The following is a 21526-nucleotide window of genomic DNA, read 5'->3' as shown; positions in this document are numbered from 1 at the left end:
GAAATATCATACATGGGAACAAAATTACCATGCGATCTCCGCAAGGGAGAATGTTTACCCACACCACTAACAAAAGCAACAATTGTGTGGGAACCACAGACACACTGTCAACTATTCGAACTAATACGATTTGACGCATATATGGTAAAATATCAAGATAGATATTGGATAGAAACAAATGCAGAATGGACCACAGTCCAACAACCAGACACCACAAAGAAAATAAAATTAAATCAAACAGACACAATAGCAACACGATTCGAAGTATACCCACTAGTCGAACGTGAATGCGGTTCACCACAACCACTACACAAAACAGAATACGACGATATATACATAATATATGAATATGGATTTGACATGCACACAGGACAAAAAGTAACAAAGAAAAAAGACAAATTTGACGATGAAAAATTTATTAAAATAAAACCAGAACAAATAATATCGGAACGTACACGATACGAAGACAAAGAAAACCAACAATACTATTATGGTTTTGTAAACGAAGAAACTCACCTTAATATGAAAATGGACCTATATATGAGTAACATTTATTCTAGAATTAGCTTACAAGCAATAGAATTCTATTCACAAATTTGCGAACAAACTCGAAACCTCAGACAATTAACATTGACTCAGGTACAAAAGAGCACTCCACTCCTAGGATACATTCTTACTGGAGACAGATCCATTTTTGTGAAACAAGAAGGCGTAAACGTCATGAAAATGTATAAATGTGCGAAGAAATCATCACCTCTTTATGTACCACAAACACGCGAATGTTACGATAAAATTCCTATTCTATACAAGAACAGAGTACAATATGTACACCAACTAACAAGACAAACATACTTATGGGCAAAAACAGTACCCTGTTCACACAGTAACTTTGATCAACTCATCTCAATAGACACTGAAGGAACAGCACGATATAGAGTAACACCCTACCCAGTAAAAGTAGAAACGATATTGAACACTATATCACCCGAGGAAATAGTTTTAGATAACATGTTTAGTAAAGCAAGTTTAATAGAAAGTGGCATTTATAGTAAAGAACAACTAATACAAGAACGCAAAAGAGATCTACTCCACGAATATATGAGAGATCGTGAAAAACCACTACAAGAAGCTACATCAGCAAATGCACAAAAATTATTAGAACTCGAACAACTTGGACTTTTACAAACATACAAAAATTATGAACAATCCTTAAAATGGTTAAAAGATCTTAACATAAATGGATATAACTTCCAAATAGATCAACCAAGCGTAAACTGGAAAGAAATTTTTGATGGAGAATGGCTCAAAGACCAAATATTATCAATATTTGGTTGGCCATGGTATATTCTCGAAAAGATGGCAATTATATACGCAATGATCAGTATGATATTATTTACAACTAACCTAGTAATTAAATTTTACAACGCATTTGCAATCCATAAAGCGATTGGTAAACAAGCAAGTATTACTAAAATACTACTAACAGGAATATTTGGTATATTCTCACAAACTTTAACACAGCTAGTTGCACAGATACAAGAAGATGACACTAGTCATGATAGCCATGATAGTGATAACAACTATTCACACTATACTAAACACAATAAAAATAGGAAACACACTTTCCGCCGTCATTCATCCGACGTTACTCATTTAACACGTAATGAAAACAACCCACCAGAACAAACATATATTGACACAAACTACAAACATTATAACACAACCATTCGTAGAACAGACCAAGGACTAGAATTGAGAACACTAGAATCACCACCTAAGAAACAAAAACCACCACTACCAGAACGGAAATACAAACAACCCGAACCATTTAAAATCGAGCCCCTTGAAACAATAACTGAAAACAAAATGACTACCTTACCCCCACAACTCATTACCCCTCCACCAGCGTATCAATGTTTAGGAAATAACATACCAGTGAGTACAACACACAATTCACCCCCCCACGTGTCACCAACCCCAAGTGCACCCAATATACAACAAACTTCAACATTTCACGGAACATCATATGAACCACAATTATGAATCAATAAGACAACACCGTACGAAATACCACAACCATCACAAGTAAACACTCAAAATAATCTCATCCCATCAGTGAAGCTTATAGAAATACAAAATCCACCACCAATTGATTTCACCCAATTGAAACTAGCAGCAAATAAAATGAATAACCGCAGCCATAGTTTAGACATATTGAACGATGATGATCAACCACACACGAATGAAGTCACATATTTCGACACTCATTCAGCAAATACATATGAAGTGTAACCGTGAATCTTGATAAAAACAACTAACACACTATTAGCTAACACATATTAATAATATCCAATTTTGTACGAAACTTAACACTTACAGAGTATGTCCAACGCCAAATAAAACAGTAACACTGAATTGTTGACAATAGTAACGATATTAGATAACAAACAAATTCGTAACAATAAAACACCTATAACATTGTAAATCAGTAACAATTTGTACTATTGTATAGTAACACTCTTCAGTAATAACAAATGTAAATGAGTAACATATTATTTGCAATTTTAGCTAACCATTAATAATGGCACATAAGATGGACTTTGAGTACGAATCTGCATACAGAGCAGATTCGCCCCTCAGCTACGACGTTGAGGAGGGCGAACTCAGCTCTGGATCTGGACGTTCCTCACCAGGAACAGTTCGCGATAACGCCTCTACATGTAGTACACAAACCGACGATCGAATAACAACCATGCGAGTTGAGATCGATGGAGACACCAACGATCAATAGACACAGACCTCACTGCAACCAACGCCAAAAGAAATTGCACAAATGATCAAGGAAAAGGTAACTCATAAGCGATTAACAAGTAAAAATAACAATCAGGAAGCGTTTTCGAATAGAACACCGAACAATCCGAATGAACAAGGAACTAGTACACACGTACATAGTTATCAACATACTAGACCTAGTAACAATGGTAATAAAAACATACAAACGGTATACCAACCGAATACAGAGTTTCAATCGCCACCACTTCCTAACTATCCTCCACCAGTGCGACCACCCCCTCCTACAGATCGTGTATATGAACGAACAATATATAACAATCAACAGTTTACATCTAATAAATCTTTTATACGACCACATAATTTGAGATTTCCTTATGCGATAACACCACGAAGTAACAATCATAAATCATTCTTTCATCAATCAACGAACGAACAATCCCCAACAGCCACAGTGATGGAAACCATTTGGTTCCAGGATAACGATCCTAGACTATTAACAAACCCTCACAGCAGTAACTATAACCCCCTACTTAGTTACAGAAATTGGTCCAATATGCCATTTGACTCCCGCGATTATTGTTTTATAATGGCTCCATTACATAACTTAAAGGACCGCATATCGGAATATTTTCCCCCACTACCCTCCGAAAATACAAATACTGTCAAACGCAGTACCAAAAACATGGGACGAGAAAAACTACATCAAACATGCTACCCAATACTTAAACAATTCTATAGTCTTACAGAACGATTTCTGTACGACTATGATTATGAGTTCAAACTGCCAACCGTATGCACATTTGACCTTCTCGTTGCAAAGGCATCCCAAGACCTTTCCGCTTACAGCGTTTTTGACCACCAAATTTTCCAGCTTAGTTTTAACTTTTTACATCCAACGGCTAAAGATGTACAGAACAATAACTACAGAGTTCACGAGACTAAACTTGTTCATAACCTCATTTACTACACATTTTTACGAGACAAAAATAAAAACACAACAAAAAGTTATATTCATATTAACGACCAACTTACGTCACCATACTTCCTGAATTACGGATATAAGTTAAAATGGGAATACACTGTAGGAACATTCCGAAACTTCGATCCCGTAAAGAACTATTATATATTTCAACCGAACGAATCTCCCGAACGGCCACTGATGGTACCTATTGAAGCACTCGAACCGTGTGAAGAGTATCACACGTACCATCTTGAAGGCAGCGTAACAAATAGAGCTGTCATAAATCGTATCCAATTCAATAACGAACGTAAAACTACAGACTTAGAAAAACAAATACGAAAATCGGTTAAAGCTTCTATAACGGAAGTCTCGCTGGACGAACTAACAAATCTGATCGCATTCTATTTGGCAAACGACGATCACTTCGTCAAAGAATATGAACAATATAATTCTCGAACGAATCATCCGAAACAAACTGAAAAGTTATAACACGAAGCTATAACAAATATATATAACAACTTTCCTCTATGTCGTAACACATAAATGTAATGAATGTACTTAGTAACAATAATGTATTTAGTAACAATACATCCAACCATGGATGACTCAGTGCATATTTGTTTATTCTTTAACCTTTCACTTTTAGATAACCTTTCACTTTTAATATCCCCCATTTATACGACTAGTTATACCCTTTGGTATAACACTGAAAGTGAAATAAAATATGATAAATTCCAAAAAATACTTTTCTACTTTACCCCTAAATTAGTCATATGTATGCATGTAAATATGCAAAGCCTTCCATAGTTAGATATATGCAATTTTGTAAATAGAATGGAAAAGACAATAAAATGGAACACAATAGTTTTATGAGTAACACTAATACATGCAAAGAATAACACAATGTATAAGCCGGACATGTCAAATTTTCAAAACACTTTACATATATATATTACTCATAACGAGTTAAGACATGATCATTTAATTTACAAACAAAACACATACTTTAGGGTAATATGTACATTTATACATGCAAACTTTAATTCATTGTACAAAAATGATTCTGTAACAACACATAACAAAATACATAGCACTTAGTATTACACTTGTACCAAACAGAATGAAAGAATTTCTCAAATATTTTGAAATTCGAAAATTTTACAATCCAAAATTAACACTCGAAATATGCAATGTAACAATTCTGAACAAAACAAATATGTACCTTAAACAAAATAATACATATGTATGTCAGCACATATAGACACATGTAACCCATTCGTAACAACTAACATCTTATTTGTAACAAATTACTAAGTACTTTTTCCTCAAAAAGGAAAATTCGGTTATTGGATATAAGCGCGCGGACAGGCAACATTTTACATCATTTGAAATACCCGTTAATGGAAATCAAACGATTGGGAAATTGGGTCATACCCATTACAATCTTTAAAATAATAAGCACCCTTTAGGCATTATAACAAAATATACAGATACGAAAAGCGCAGTCATATAATTTGACGTTGTAGAAGTATAACAAAACCATTGTAAACAGACAGACATCAGAATGACTCTTGATCTCGAATAGATTCAAGAAGTAAAACATGTTCATCTCAATTACAAAATCCAACATGGCCAAGAAAGCCACAAAAAGTCTACTACCCTCAATTTCTCCATGGAATTCCATAACAAAAAACATTCAAACACAGGAGTTAACCAGGAAATCTACGCCATTGAAATCAAACGATTTCTAAATATAAACGGAACAAAATACATTCTTTTTCTTTTTCCCACCGGAAGGGATACTACGTAATAACAAAGAACATTTACATAGAGAAAAATAATAAACACTTTAACAGCTAACACATACAAATCAGGTAAGTCAGGTAAGTCACTGGACAACAGGAGCACCACATCCATCAACACTGGAGCGGCACAGAAGGATCTTCACCCACTGGAAGTGTGGTGGTGGAATAGATACTTTTGTGGTTGTTGATGTTCATCCTTGCTATGTGGGCAACCTGTGTCCAGGGATCTATTATCTGAAAACCACGACTACAAAGCAACACCTTCAACCAAAAAAGAAGAAAAACCTTTCAGAGAGAATGAAGAGAAATTAATTCGTTTCGATATACAGTAAAGAAGACTTTCAAAAAACAAAAACTAAAACCCGGAAAGATGGAGTCAGTGTTGACTTCCAACAAAAGGATTTATAAACTTGTTTTATTTAATAAATAAATACTAAAATACTCAACCCTGATTGGTTGAAATTATGGAAATACCTTTCCCTTGAATGTTTATTTGTTATTCCCAGAGACAACAAGACAACTCTACCCTTTAGTCGGTACCAGTCAGACCTGATATAATAATAAAGTATATTTCTCTCTCTCTACTCCGCTCTTGTTTTGTATTGAGATATACGTTAGACTTTAGCATTGCGGCCGGTGCACTGTCTACTGAAGCTCAGATAGAAGAGTAACAGACTAGAGGAATAGAACTTTAGTTAGTCAGGTAAGCCTTAAGATATACTATATTCTTGAGACTCCATAAGACAGAGTTAGAGTAACCTCCCTAGGTAACCCTACCTCAGCACACGTCTTAAGTGGTCACGCGAAAAATCGCATCAAAAAAGTCCAAGAGGATTAATATAATTATTACAAACTTACTTTGAGAGCAATTAACAATGATGTTCCAAAAAGTACTAGTACATTTATGACTTAACATTTCTGCAACAAATCAGCGTTAACGAGGGTAATAGATGACATCACGCCACATAACAGCAGCTGAAGTGTGCCATCAACAAAAAAGTTAAGGAAAGAGAGAGAGAGAGAGAGAGAGAGAGAATAGTATGAGAGATAAAATGAGAACGAGAAAGAGAAGAAAAGAAACCCTAACCGACGAAGAGACAGAAAGAGGTAGGAACATTTTCCAAGATGAGATTCGACTCTGCAAAAACGAAAAACCGCAACATTTAAAAGAAAGGTTTCCAGATATCGCAGTGAAAAAAATGTCCAAAACAATTTTTGTCTCTAGAGTTCTTTCACGTAATCCATCTGAAAGTTTCGGTGACCAGTAATGATCAGTATCTCAGAAAAGGACAAAAGTATTCAAAAATTTTAAAAATAGTTGCAAATTTTAACAAAGTGTGCTAATATTCGTGAAAATAATATCTTCAGGACCATTACATTGTCTAAAGAGACTAGCCAGTATCCCTAAGTTTCACTGGCTCAAAGATTCATAAAAGTGGAACATATTTTTCTGAAATTTGAAAAATGTAATCAAAAAACTGCTAAAACTCGAGCCAATAAAATATTGATAACCATTGCAAAAACAATAAAAATTATGCAGCATCTTATCATCAACCCTTGGAGAAGGTCCCTTGGCTCCTGGTGCCGGATGAAATTTCAAAAAAAAATCAATATCTTTCAAAAAACTTGCAAAGAACTGCAAAAAATTGTGATATTAAAAAGTTGAAAACTATTCCATCCCCAAAAAAGTTTCAGTTACTTATTATCAAACGCTTAAGGAGGTTTTCTGTGCCCCTGGCTCTGGACAAACATTTAAAAACCTTGCAAGAATTCGTAAAAATTTGTATAAATTTTCGTGTTTTTGTTTGGATTACCAAATTATATAGCTCTTAAAAATGATCATAAAAAGTTTTTTTGTCTGGCAAAATACCTTTATCAATTTTAACCAACCTCAATTTTAGACAAAAATTTTGAAAAATGACGGAAAACTGCAGCATTTTTTGGATCAAAAACTCAAATGACTGTTTAACCTTAAGCTACGGCCTTACCAGTAGCTTCACCACACTAAGCATTTGAAGGACTACAAAACCCGGCTAAGGGTCTCTAATGAAACTCAATGCCCGCCGGGTACTACCTGTTTACACCTTTTTTAAGGACAAAAAGTCAAATGGGTCAGACGAAAAATCGGCCGAGCGAAAAATCGCATACAAAAAAGACCAACAGGATTAATATAATTGCTGCAAACTTTGTTTGCGAGCAATTAAACAAGAACTCTCAATTACAAGAGTTTTTCAAGTAAGAAAATAGAACTCTCGTACTTTAAAACTCTGCGCGACGACCTACAAGTCCAGGATTTTCCGTAAAATTTTTCTTTAAGTCATTTTTCAGGGTAAAAAAATGTAAATTTGAATTTGGCATAATTCTAGAACCATGGTCGAGCTAAACTTAATCATATAAATGGAAGCACATAGTAATAAAAAATTGTTTGCAAGTTTATATACTGTTTCTACACAGCTAGGCATTTGTATCATCATTGTTGCTTGTCTGATATTAAGAAATTATGGAAAAAAACCCAATAGTTAATAATTGGACTGCGGTATGTAAAATATTTTGATGATGCGAGAAAGGTAAATGATGCGCACCGCACTTATTTGATCACAAGGACTGTAATAAAAATCGGTCAATCAGACTTGAATTAAATCATGCACAACAACAGAATATGGAAAAGTGGGTAGTAGTTATGACTAACATTTCACATAACTATCATATCAATAGACGACATCAGAAATAACAGCATTTAATAATGTATGACCAATAGTGTCACGTCAAAGGCTAAAATACGAATATTCAACAGCAAACAAAACTTAGATTAAATTGCAGTAGGTTCAGAGGACACAAAAATGGACAGTTTTCTTACTATGAACACGTCAACGAGTCTTGTTTGTATAGGAAAAAGCTCGCAGTTCTTAACGAGTTGAAAGTTTGAGCGTTTAGTTATTTTAGGCTGATTTAGTCAGAGTATCCAACTCGGCATCCAAATCTTCTTTCGAGGGAACCGGCTGTCGTCCACCACGACCACGGCCTCCACCACGCGGACCACCTCGGGATCCCCTGAATCCTCCACTGCCACGGCTTGATCCACCTCCACCAAAACCACGTCGAGGAGAGCCCCAAGATCCTCCGCCAAAGCTTGCACCACTTCGCATCATGGATCCACCAGACATGCTGCTAGAGATCTCGATCCTCATTGCACGTCCGTCGAGAGGAACGCCATCGTACTTCTTCAGGGCTCGCATTGCACTGGCTGGGCTGACGTAGTGGACATCTGCAGTTCCCATTGATCGTCCAGACTGATCGAAGTGAACCGCGAATCTCCTGATCTCTCCAAACTCTCCGAACAGCTCACCAATATCTTGATTTGACACTCCGAAATCTAGGTTGCTGATGTGTAGCGAGGCTCCAGCACTCATTCCAGGTTGTGACCTCTTCGTGACCATTCCACCGCTTTGACGGCCACCAAATCCACCGCCTCCACTGTTGTTTCGGTTGAAGTTTCCACGACCAGAATTGCCTCTTCCGCCTCCACTGCCCCTGCCACCTCGATTTCCTCGGCCTCGTCCAGGGTATTTGATTCCCTTGTCTTTAATGTACGCATCGAGACTGGTGTCCATAATGGTAAACTGTTAGTTGTTCAAGAGGGGACAAGTTAAAACAACAGCGGATCTGAAAAAAAAAACAAGACAATACAGAACCAAATACACTACAGCTTGGTTGCGCCACAAAAAAAACAGTGGTTCCAAATTTGTGGACAATCAGTATTTAGAGACACCTTGAAATGCATCATACTCAAAGTGTTACCAATATCAATCGTTTTCGAAATTGGTACAATTCAATTTTTAAAAAGATTCAATAAGCTGAAAATGGGAAATGTGGAATTTGAATGGCATCGTCATTTTATGCATTCAAACTTTTCTGAAAACAACTGTGCTAAATGTTTGACCAGTGGAGCCACCGAATGAAAAAGCTTTTCGTTTGATAGTGTCCACTTTAATAAATTCGGGCTGAAAAAATTGGCACAGTTCATCTTCTGTCCAGTTGCAAGATGTAATGAGAAATTGGAAGGGAGAATTTTTGTGACGAGATGAGCTGCTGCTGCTGACTTTCTCAATACAATTGAGTACAGTTCGCTTGTAGACTTGTCGGTAGAAATCAGGAGCCTGTTTCACAGAACACGGTGCACCATCTGCTGTAGGCATCAATGATATTGCATCGTACGTCCCCTGTAACAATTAAGAATCGCTATTCATATCGCACAGGTTGAACGATCATATTTATACATCATAGAATCAAGCATTTCTCCCACCTAATGAAATGCGGGAACATCATTCTAGCTCATCTTCTTCCGTCGATTTTGACCCCTTTTTTACATCAAGGAAAACAAGCTATTAGTTGCGATTCCATGAAGAAAATGAGCGTGCTGACAATATTTTACCCAGATCTCGTTCTCTGGGTGAGCAAGAAGTTTTTGATTTGGTTTTTCCTTTTCATGATAAGTGAAAGGTTGAACGAAAACTTCGTATATCATTGAAAAAAAAATCTGATCTTATATTCTAACCCCAGGTCTTCAACTTATGTCAAATGAGTTCAAGGCAGCTTTGAAGTACCGGATAGGTGCTCAGTTATATGAAAAAAGTCCTCAGATTGCCAAAACCATGGGACAAATTTGGCGAACTTGTCACCCGTGTGAAAACAGAAGAATTTGATTACTGATAACCATTTACGGCCTGGAGCCAATTCCTTGCCTAATTGGGGTGCATCACAACTAGTTGCGTCGGACGTAACCATAACCTCCCCGCTGCAGCAACCGAGTATTATTTCAAATGCTCCAAGGTGTGGTTTTGGTCTTACAAAAGCAGATGAAGTATGATCAATACCCTCACAAAGGTCACAAAATAGGCATTCAATTTGTACCCTGAGCTTTCGAGTCTTTAGGAGGCTTTCCCTGTTAGTTCTCTGAAATACAGAGCTGTTTTTTTTAAATTTTCAACCAGCTGGTTTGTCATTAGCGTACTCTCAGTTAGCGCAAGCTGTCTCAGGGACCCTTATGAGAGGGGTGGCCATAATTCTTATTGCACGAGATCCACAGCTATGAGATTCAGTCGATAAGGTAATTGAAAATTGAAGATTGGCAACTCACCCAATTAGAGGAGACCGCTATTGATATGGAATGTCAACCAATGAGGGGAACTTTCGTTGTGGATATTATATACGTTCGTCTCACCCAACGGGCGGGGAGCACAACCAATTCAACGCAATCCCTCAGATCTTGTATAAAACAGAAAAATGAGATGAGACAGATTGAAAATTTGAGACTGGACATCATTGTCCTGGTGAATAGTGAGCATAATTCAATGCCTTCTAAACCGAAATTGTGTCCATCAATGCCTTCTAAACCAAAATTGTGTCGGAAAAAAGCTGGCACTGATTTCCATAAAACCCTATTGGAATTGAAAGAACAGAAGAAATGGAAAACAAAAAAAAGATTTATGTAAGAAAACTTAAAGTGCGAACTATTTTGATTCCATTTTCTCATTTTGACGTTAGACATATTCCTGTTAATTAATGAGATACAACGGATAGTATCAATACCAATAAGCATTTGAAATGGTAACTAACTTAAAAGAACAAATTTCAAGTACCGGCAATCTGAAATTGGGCTTTATTGGTTTTAATCCCGTTTCTATTCTTGATTTTATTCTTTAGTGACTCCTATTCTTGATTTCATTCTTTAGTGACTCCGTTCTTTCAGATTGCTTTGCTGAGCAACTGCTGTGGAAAAGCAGTTCGAGCAGAATGAGGGAACAATGAAACTAGCCTGAAGAAGTCACAAAAACCTTACGCAAAATGAAAAAGCGGCAGAATGAGGTAAAGGGAAACAAATTGACGAAGTAAAAAATAGGAGCGCAATAATAGCCTGCTGAGGGCGGCTATTAACAAATTTTACAAATCTCTAGTGTTGCTTTGATTAGACATGGTAGACAGGCTCTCCTGCTTCTCAATGAAAAAGGATCAGAACCACTAACAATCGGCAATAGACATGGTAGCTAAGATGAACAATAAGACCGTTTATTTAGGACTTAATGTTTATTTAAGAAAACTTAATGCCCTCGGGACTTTACCTGTTCATTCCCTTTTTGAGGACAAAAAGACAATTCTCAGACGCGAGAAAAACGATCAGACGAAAAGTTGCTCGCTCGTACAAAAAATCGCATAAGAGAGACTAGCAGGTTAATCCAAACTTCGCTTAAGAACAATTAAAAACTTCGTTCAGAAAATTTATGTTCAAACGGCGCAATTCTCAGTCTCCTTATTTTCCCATCACTGATTAATCTGCGTTATATGCACATTGATAAATTCTGCTAAAAACACAATTTTCCTTCATTCTCCCTGTGAAAGTAGAGAAAATCTTGATAATTCTATGCACTCTCTAATATCTTGCTTAAGATACAAACTGTTTATTTTTGAATATTTACAGAGCTTTGGTTACAACAATCAAGCTTTGGAAATCGTCTATCCATCAAGTTGGCGTGTGGCTTTGAAAGAACTGAAAGTATTTCATTTAAATTAGGTATCATAATTTCTGCGTGAAAATTTTGATGCAATATGGTCTATTAATCGATGGGCCGACATCTGCGAAAAAAAGTTAAAACCTGCTATACTCATTTCAAACATAACCAACAAACGTCGAAAGAACTGCTCTCGAATGACTATTGGGACCTCGATTCTATTGCAGCCTGCTTCCGTCGAGAGGAGGATAACTAAATTCACAAACGGGTGCTTCAAATAACGTCACTAGAGGTTATATACAACTATAACCACTAATAAAATTTGAGGTGAAAAAAGATTACATCAATTTTTGCGCAGTTTACACTTGACTTTTAGAAGTGAACTGCCGCCACTTGAGTTCAGCTGCTGGAACTTGTGAATGAGATAGAAATTTAGAGCACACAAAACGAAAGAGTAAAGGGCGTAAAATTCAAAATTCAATACGGTCAAAAAAGGGTAAAAATTTTTGCATAAAAAACAAAAATATTTATGTAAGAGAACTTAAAGTGCGAACTATTTTGATTCCATTTTCTCATTTTGTCGTTAGACATATTCCTGTTAATTAACGAGAGGATACAACGGCTAGTATTAATAAATACCAATAAGCATTTGAAATGGTAACTAACCTAAAAGAACAAATTTCAAGTACCAGCAATCTAAAATTGGGCTTTATTGGTTTGAATCCCGTTTCTATTCTTGATTTCATTCTTTAGTGACTCCTATTCTTGATTTCATTCTTTAGTGACTCCGTTCTTTCAGATTGCTTTGCTGAGCAACTGCTGTTGAAAAGCAGTTCGAGCAGAAAGAGGGAACAATAAAACTACCGAAGAAGTCAAAAACTTTACGCAAAATGAAAAAGCCGCAAAAAGGGAAACAAATTGACGAAGTAAAAAATAGGACCGCAATAGTAGCCTGCTGAGAGCGGCTATTAACAAATTTTACAAAAAATCTTAGTGCTGCTTTGATTAGACATGGTAGACAGGCTCTCCTGCTTCTCAAGGAAAATGGATCAGAACCACTATCAATCGGCAGTAGACCTGGTAACTAAGATGAACAATAAGATCGTTTATTTAAGACCGATGAACTTAAAAAACCGTTCTTTGTGCCATTAATTTATCTTGAAAAGTTTTGGCTCTAGCGAATAGTGAGTTGCGAGAATCTAAGAAAACTTAATGCCCTCGGGGCTTTACCTGTTCATTCCCTTTGAGGACAAAAAGACAAATGCTCCGACGCAAGAAAAACGATCAGACGAAAAGTTGCTCGCTCGTACAAAAAATCGCATAAGAGAGACTAGCAGGTTTATCCAAACTTCGCTTGAGAGCAATTAAAAACTTCTTTCAGAAAATTTATGTTCAAACGGCGCAATTCTCAGTCTCCTTATTTTACCATCACTGATTAATCTCCGTTATATGCAGATTGATAAATTTTGCTAAAAACACAATTTTCCTTCATTCCCCCTGTGAAAGCAGAGAAAATCTTAATAATTCTATGCACTCTCTAATATCTTGCTTAAGATACAAACTGTTTATTTTTGAATATTTACAGAGCTTTGGTTACAACAATCAAGCTTTGGAAATCGTCTATCCATCAAGTTGGCGTGTGGCTTTGAAAGAACTGAAAGTATTTCATTCAAAATTAGGTATCATAATTTTTGCGTAAAAATTTTGATGCAATATGGTCTATTAATCGATGGGCTGAAATCTGCGAATAAAAGTTAAAACCTGCTATACTCATTTCAAACATAACCAACAAACGTCGAAAGAACTGCTCTCGAATGACTAGTGGGACCTCGATTCTATTGCAGCCTGCTTCAGTCGGGAGTGGGATAACTAAATTCCCAAACGGGTGCTTCAAATCACGTCACCAGAGGTTATTATATACAACTATAACCACTAATAAAATTTGAGTTCAGCTGCTGAAACTTGTGAATAAGATAGAAATTTAAAGCACACAAAACGAAAGAGTAAAGGGCGTAAAATTCAAAATTCCATACGGTCAAAAAAGGGTGAAAATTTTTTGCATAAAAAACAAAAAGATTTATGTAAGAGAAAGTGCGAACTATTTTGATTCCATTTTCTCATTTTGTCGTTAGACATATTCCTGTTAATTAACGAGAGGATACAACGGCTAGTATCAATACCAATAAGCACTTGAAATGGTAACTAAACTAAAAGAACAAATTTCAAGTACCGGCAATCTAAAATTGGGCTTTTTTGGTTTTAATCCCGTTTCTATTCTTGATTTCATTCTTTAGTGACTCCTATTCTTGATTTCATTCTTTAGTGACTCCGTTCTTTCAGATTGCTTTGCTGAGCAACTGCTGTTGAAAAGCAGTTCGAGCACAAAGAGGGAACAATGAAACTACCCTGAAGAAGTCAAAAACTTTACGCAAAACGAAAAAGCCGCAAAAAGGGAACAAATTGACGAAATAAAAAATAGGAACGCAATAATAGCCTGCTGAGGGCGGCTATTAACAAATTTTACAAAAAATCTTTGGTGTTGCTTTGATTAGACATGGTAGACAGGCTCTCCTGCTTCTCAATGAAAAAGGATCAGAACCACTATCAATCGGCAGTAGACCTGGTAACTAAGATGAACAATAAGATCGTTTATTTAAGACCGATGAACTTCAAAAAACGTTCTTTGCGCCATTAATTTATCTTGAAAAGTTTTGGCTCTAGCGAAAAGTGAGTTGCGAGAATCTAAGAAAACTTAATGCCCTCGGGGCTTTACCTGTTCATTCCCTTTTTGAGGACAAAAAGACAAATGCTCAGACGCGAGAGAGACGATCAGACGAGAAGTTGCTCGCTCGTACAAAAAATCGCATAAGAGAGACTAGCAGGTTTATCCAAACTTCGCTCGAGAGCAATTAAAAACTTCGTTCAGAAAATTTATGTTCAAACGGCGCAATTCTCAGTCTCCTTATTTTCCCATCACTGATTAATCTGCGTTATATGCAGATTGATAAATTTTGCTTAAAACACAATTTTCCTTCATTCCTCCTGTGAAAGTAGAGAAAATCTTGACAATTCTATGCACTCTCTAATATCTTGCTTAAGATATAAACTGTTTATTTTTGAATATTTACAGAGCTTTGATTACAACAATCAAGCTTTGGAAATCGTCTATCTACCAAGTTGGCGTGTGGTTTTAAAAGAACTGAAAGTATTTCACTCAAAATAAGGTATCATAATTTTTGCGTAAAAATTTTGATGCAATATGGTCTATTAATCGATGGGCCGACATCTGCGAATAAAAGTTAAAACCTGCTATACTCATTTCAAATATAACCAACAAACGTCGAAAGAACTGCTCTCGAATGACTAGTGGGACCTCGATTCTATTGCAGCCTGCTTCCGTCGAGAGGAGGATAACTAAATTCACAAACGGGTGCTTCAAATAACGTCACTAGAGGTTATCATATACAACTATAACCACTAATAAAATTTGAGGTGAAAAAAGATTACATCAATTTTTGCGCAGTTTACACTTGACTTTTAGAAGTGAACTGCCGCCACTTGAGTTCAGCTGCTGGAACTTGTGAATGAGATAGAAATTTAGAGCACACAAAACGAAAGAGTAAAGGGCGTAAAATTCAAAATTCAATACGGTCAAAAAAGGGTAAAAATTTTTGCATAAAAAACAAAAATATTTATGTAAGAGAACTTAAAGTGCGAACTATTTTGATTCCATTTTCTCATTTTGTCGTTAGACATATTCCTGTTAATTAACGAGAGGATACAACGGCTAGTATTAATAAATACCAATAAGCATTTGAAATGGTAACTAACCTAAAAGAACAAATTTCAAGTACCAGCAATCTAAAATTGGGCTTTATTGGTTTGAATCCCGTTTCTATTCTTGATTTCATTCTTTAGTGACTCCTATTCTTGATTTCATTCTTTAGTGACTCCGTTCTTTCAGATTGCTTTGCTGAGCAACTGCTGTTGAAAAGCAGTTCGAGCAGAAAGAGGGAACAATAAAACTACCGAAGAAGTCAAAAACTTTACGCAAAATGAAAAAGCCGCAAAAAGGGAAACAAATTGACGAAGTAAAAAATAGGACCGCAATAGTAGCCTGCTGAGAGCGGCTATTAACAAATTTTACAAAAAATCTTAGTGCTGCTTTGATTAGACATGGTAGACAGGCTCTCCTGCTTCTCAAGGAAAATGGATCAGAACCACTATCAATCGGCAGTAGACCTGGTAACTAAGATGAACAATAAGATCGTTTATTTAAGACCGATGAACTTAAAAAACCGTTCTTTGTGCCATTAATTTATCTTGAAAAGTTTTGGCTCTAGCGAATAGTGAGTTGCGAGAATCTAAGAAAACTTAATGCCCTCGGGGCTTTACCTGTTCATTCCCTTTGAGGACAAAAAGACAAATGCTCCGACGCAAGAAAAACGATCAGACGAAAAGTTGCTCGCTCGTACAAAAAATCGCATAAGAGAGACTAGCAGGTTTATCCAAACTTCGCTTGAGAGCAATTAAAAACTTCTTTCAGAAAATTTATGTTCAAACGGCGCAATTCTCAGTCTCCTTATTTTACCATCACTGATTAATCTCCGTTATATGCAGATTGATAAATTTTGCTAAAAACACAATTTTCCTTCATTCCCCCTGTGAAAGCAGAGAAAATCTTAATAATTCTATGCACTCTCTAATATCTTGCTTAAGATACAAACTGTTTATTTTTGAATATTTACAGAGCTTTGGTTACAACAATCAAGCTTTGGAAATCGTCTATCCATCAAGTTGGCGTGTGGCTTTGAAAGAACTGAAAGTATTTCATTCAAAATTAGGTATCATAATTTTTGCGTAAAAATTTTGATGCAATATGGTCTATTAATCGATGGGCTGAAATCTGCGAATAAAAGTTAAAACCTGCTATACTCATTTCAAACATAACCAACAAACGTCGAAAGAACTGCTCTCGAATGACTAGTGGGACCTCGATTCTATTGCAGCCTGCTTCAGTCGGGAGTGGGATAACTAAATTCCCAAACGGGTGCTTCAAATCACGTCACCAGAGGTTATTATATACAACTATAACCACTAATAAAATTTGAGTTCAGCTGCTGAAACTTGTGAATGCGATAGAAATTTAAAGCACACAAAACGAAAGAGTAAAGGGCGTAAAATTCAAAATTCCATACGGTCAAAAAAGGGTGAACATTTTTTGCATAAAAAACAAAAAGATTTATGTAAGAGAAAGTGCGAACTATTTTGATTCCATTTTCTCATTTTGTCGTTAGACATATTCCTGTTAATTAACGAGAGGATACAACGGCTAGTATCAATACCAATAAGCACTTGAAATGGTAACTAAACTAAAAGAACAAATTTCAAGTACCGGCAATCTAAAATTGGGCTTTTTTGGTTTTAATCCCGTTTCTATTCTTGATTTCATTCTTTAGTGACTCCTATTCTTGATTTCATTCTTTAGTGACTCCGTTCTTTCAGATTGCTTTGCTGAGCAACTGCTGTTGAAAAGCAGTTCGAGCACAAAGAGGGAACAATGAAACTACCCTGAAGAAGTCAAAAACTTTACGCAAAACGAAAAAGCCGCAAAAAGGGAACAAATTGACGAAATAAAAAATAGGAACGCAATAATAGCCTGCTGAGGGCGGCTATTAACAAATTTTACAAAAAATCTTTGGTGTTGCTTTGATTAGACATGGTAGACAGGCTCTCCTGCTTCTCAATGAAAAAGGATCAGAACCACTATCAATCGGCAGTAGACCTGGTAACTAAGATGAACAATAAGATCGTTTATTTAAGACCGATGAACTTCAAAAAACGTTCTTTGCGCCAGTAATTTATCTTGAAAAGTGAGTTGCGAGAATCTAAGAAAACTTAATGCCCTCGGGGCTTTACCTGTTCATTCCCTTTTTGAGGACAAAAAGACAAATGCTCAGACGCGAGAGAGACGATCAGACGAGAAGTTGCTCGCTCGTACAAAAAATCGCATAAGAGAGACTAGCAGGTTTATCCAAACTTCGCTCGAGAGCAATTAAAAACTTCCTTCAGAAAATTTATGTTCAAACGGCGCAATTCTCAGTCTCCTTATTTTCCCATCACTGATTAATCTGCGTTATATGCAGATTGATAAATTTTGCTTAAAACACAATTTTCCTTCATTCCTCCTGTGAAAGTAGAGAAAATCTTGACAATTCTATGCACTCTCTAATATCTTGCTTAAGATATAAACTGTTTATTTTTGAATATTTACAGAGCTTTGGTTACAACAATCAAGCTTTGGAAATCGTCTATCTACCAAGTTGGCGTGTGGTTTTAAAAGAACTGAAAGTATTTCACTCAAAATAAGGTATCATAATTTTTGCGTAAAAATTTTGATGCAATATGGTCTATTAATCGATGGGCCGACATCTGCGAATAAAAGTTAAAACCTGCTATACTCATTTCAAATATAACCAACAAACGTCGAAAGAACTGCTCTCGAATGACTAGTGGGACCTCGATTCTATTGCAGCCTGCTTCCGTCGAGAGGGGGATAACTAAATTCACAAACGGGTGCTTCAAATCACGTCACTAGAGGTTATTATATACAACTATAACCACTAATAAAATTTGAGGTGAAAAGAGATTACATCAATTTTTGCGCAGTTTACACTTGACTTTTAGTAGTGAACTACCGCCACTTGAGTTCAGCTGCTGAAACTTGTGAATGAGATAAAAATTTAGAGCACACAAAACGAAATAGTAAAGGGCGTAAAATTCAAAATTCAATACGGTCGAAAAAGGGCAAAAATTTTTGCATAAAAAGTTCAACATTTTTATAATATATCCTTAACTTCGTTTGAGAGCAAATGAAAAATTAACTGCTTCAACAAAAAATCCGAGACGATCTTTAAGGGGAATCAAAGAGTAAATGAACATTTACGCGCTGTATTTAGTTGAACTACTGAAGTTTTGTCAAAAACCAATATAAACATAACCGACTAACGTCGGGCGAATTGCTCTCAAACGACCGGCGAGCGGTTGGCTTCGTCAGTAGCTAGTCACGGGGGGGGGGGGGGGTGCACCGGGGGCTGATGGGGTGGGCAACAGCTCGGTGGGGGGTGGAGGCAATAGTGGGGGAGGTGTCTCAACCTCTAAGAACCGCCCTTCACACCATAAGTATAAGTCTCCAAACTAATTTGAGCTGAAACAGAGCTGAAAGGCTCTAAGAGCACTTAATGCCCGCTGGGCGCTACCTGTTTATCCCGTTTTTGAGGACGAAAAGTCAAAAGCGTCAGACGAAAAATTGGTCAAGCGAAAAATCGCATTAAAAAAAGACCGAGAGGACTAATATAATTGCTACAAACTTCGTTTGAGAGCAATTAAAAATGACAAATACAAAAATAACTATTTAATAAGTTTGTGAAGAAAAAGCATCACTCGATATTCAAAAAGTAAATTGAATATTGAACTTTCCAGAGAAGAATAACTCAGTCGCAGCCCACTCTTTACGAAGACCAAGATTTCTGCTCCTAAAGGCTTCTCCGTAAAGATAAAATACCTCTGAATGTCCTAATACACTGAAAGGGATCTAATAGTACCATTTAACTACGTAAATATGTTTGTCATATCACAGCGGAAATTTGTGACTTTTTTCCAGATCAAGCCTTACTTATTTAATCTGCGACCTCCCACCCATTCGTTACGCTATTTGAAGGCCCCCTACACGCTCAATTCCTTTTCAAATATTTTATTACCTAGTGAAATCTATGTTCTTTCCTCTACTACAGTTTCCACTTATCCGCTGTACACAACTGCCATTGTAATTTAATTCGTAGGAATAATGACAACGTCATTTTTTTCGAGTCTAGGAAATAAATTCCAACGGAAAAAATGCTTAGTTTTAGATAGGAAATAAATCCCACGGAGATAAACCCAATTCAAATGTTAAATTTTGATCGTGATAATTTGTTCGGTTGTGATAGTTGCATATAAAGTCCCACGTGCCGCTAAGCCATTGTGATGATCCGCCAGTCATGGCCAAATTTGCCGCTCTTTAATAGTCCAAGTTGGGGTTTATCTCCGCGGGGTTTTATGTCCTATCCAAAATTAAGTCAGCGGTTTTTCCCATAACTACCATCAACTATGAGCATGCAATTGAAATCAAATGCTAAAATTGCAACATCCGGGCGTTTTGAGAGATTATTATTCACTTCAACTAAAATGCCCTCCAATAGCAATCGACACTTTATTTGGCCTCCTAATTTCACAAGAAAGTCGTATTTTGCTTATGCGCAGATTAGAACTCAATCATACAGTAGAATCTTTTGAGTTTCAATTTTGGTCGTGATAGTTGGTTCAGTTCTGACAGTTTCATGTCGACCCATTGGCCGCTAAGGCATGGCCAAACGCACTAAATTCGTAGCTCTTTAATAGTCAAGCAGGGTTTATTTCCGTTGGGTCTTATTGCCGGGGGGTTTGCTTGCGTGTTTTTATTTCCTATCTAAAATTACTTCGGTTTTTCCGCAGTTTTTTTTCGAGACCGATATCTTCCATAAAACGATTTTAGATTATTCTAGGGCGCAAACGTAGGAGTTGATATCAGCTGTATCATCATAATCCTGAGATAAATCAAGTACTTTACAAACAGTAGTTCCAAAGTCTTCCCTATCTTTCATATTTAAAATGAACTTGAGATCACTCGTGCATTACCGGTTGATTATACGGGAATTCGTGTTTATGCTTTTGAGGCTATCTATGGTCCTAGTTGGAGTCACATTTGCCATGCGGACCAACAACTAACCCAGCACTTCCAGCTTGCCTTAAGAGAGAAGAATGAACGGCCTGAGATACACACCTTGTCGATGGCAATTTGACACTTGTGATCGAACTCATCACTCAGGAAATCTCCAAGGAAGAAATCGACAGCCGTTGCTTGCCTGTTCTCAGCGACGCTTCTAGCAAGTTCAACTGCCTTCTGACTGTAATCGAAGCCTTTCAAATTAGAGAAGGAGCCTTTGGATGCTAACTGTATGAGAAACATGCCATTGCCACACCCTATGTCCATAATACACGTTGATCTATCTTCAATATGCTGCACAATATAGTTCACAGTTTCATTTTGCACTTTTTCTCCAAACCAGATTTCTCCCTCTTCTTGACTAGAGACAAAATTCAGTAACTCCGCTTCATACGCACAGTCCCAGTGCTCTTTAGTTCCCAAACAGGATGGCTCAAACTCATCTTCCATCAAACAATCATAAACAAACTGAAAATTATCACGAAAAGCTATCTTGTTTATGTAACATCTTATAAGCTGTGTACAACCAAAATACACCAGCAAATAAAAAATATGAAACAAGCGGGAGATATATAGGATAAAGAAATAGATCCTGAAATATAAAACGCATTAAGTCGCAGAACTCATTGCCTCAATATTTTGTGGGGTTCCAGGAAAT

The 21526-nt window shown here is 36.6% G+C and overlaps 4 protein-coding genes across 5 annotated transcripts in view; 1 reads left to right on the top strand and 3 right to left on the bottom strand.

Annotated features, from left to right (window-relative positions):
* Nucleotides 1-21526, top strand: part of LOC142343147 (26S proteasome non-ATPase regulatory subunit 7-like) — a 392943-nt gene that overhangs the window by 72268 nt on the left and 299149 nt on the right. The window lies entirely within an intron of this gene.
* LOC142343148 (peptidyl-prolyl cis-trans isomerase-like) overlaps nt 1-21526 on the bottom strand; it is a 615561-nt gene that overhangs the window by 415781 nt on the left and 178254 nt on the right. Inside the window, exon 1 of one of the 2 annotated variants that reach the window (XM_075394842.1) lies at nt 19478-19484. The exons of the other annotated variant lie outside the window; for it this stretch is intronic. The gene's annotated coding sequence lies outside the window, so the exon portion shown is untranslated. Of the gene's footprint in view, nt 1-19477; nt 19485-21526 lie in introns of those variants that run through there. 2 annotated transcript variants of the gene reach the window in all.
* On the bottom strand, nt 8176-9259 carry LOC142343150 (uncharacterized). The gene has a single exon (XM_075394845.1). It carries the CDS (start codon nt 9168-9170, stop codon nt 8499-8501), a length of 672 nt encoding a protein of 223 aa, XP_075250960.1. The 5' UTR covers nt 9171-9259; the 3' UTR covers nt 8176-8498.
* The window catches only part of LOC142343149 (EEF1A lysine methyltransferase 2-like), an 87121-nt gene continuing 74961 nt past the window's right edge, over nt 9367-21526 (bottom strand). The window contains exons 2-3 of the mRNA XM_075394844.1: nt 20926-21336; nt 9367-9779 (exon numbers count right to left, since the gene is read on the bottom strand). Of these exons, the coding sequence (XP_075250959.1) occupies nt 9462-9779; nt 20926-21318 (711 nt within the window). The 5' untranslated portion in view covers nt 21319-21336 and the 3' untranslated portion in view covers nt 9367-9461. The remainder of the gene's footprint in view (nt 9780-20925; nt 21337-21526) is intronic.

Source organism: Convolutriloba macropyga, chromosome 7 (genome assembly GCF_964194025.1).
Source record: "Convolutriloba macropyga chromosome 7, txConMacr16.3, whole genome shotgun sequence".
Lineage (NCBI taxonomy): Eukaryota > Metazoa > Xenacoelomorpha > Acoela > Convolutidae > Convolutriloba > Convolutriloba macropyga.
This window is presented reverse-complemented; position numbering and strand designations above follow the sequence as displayed.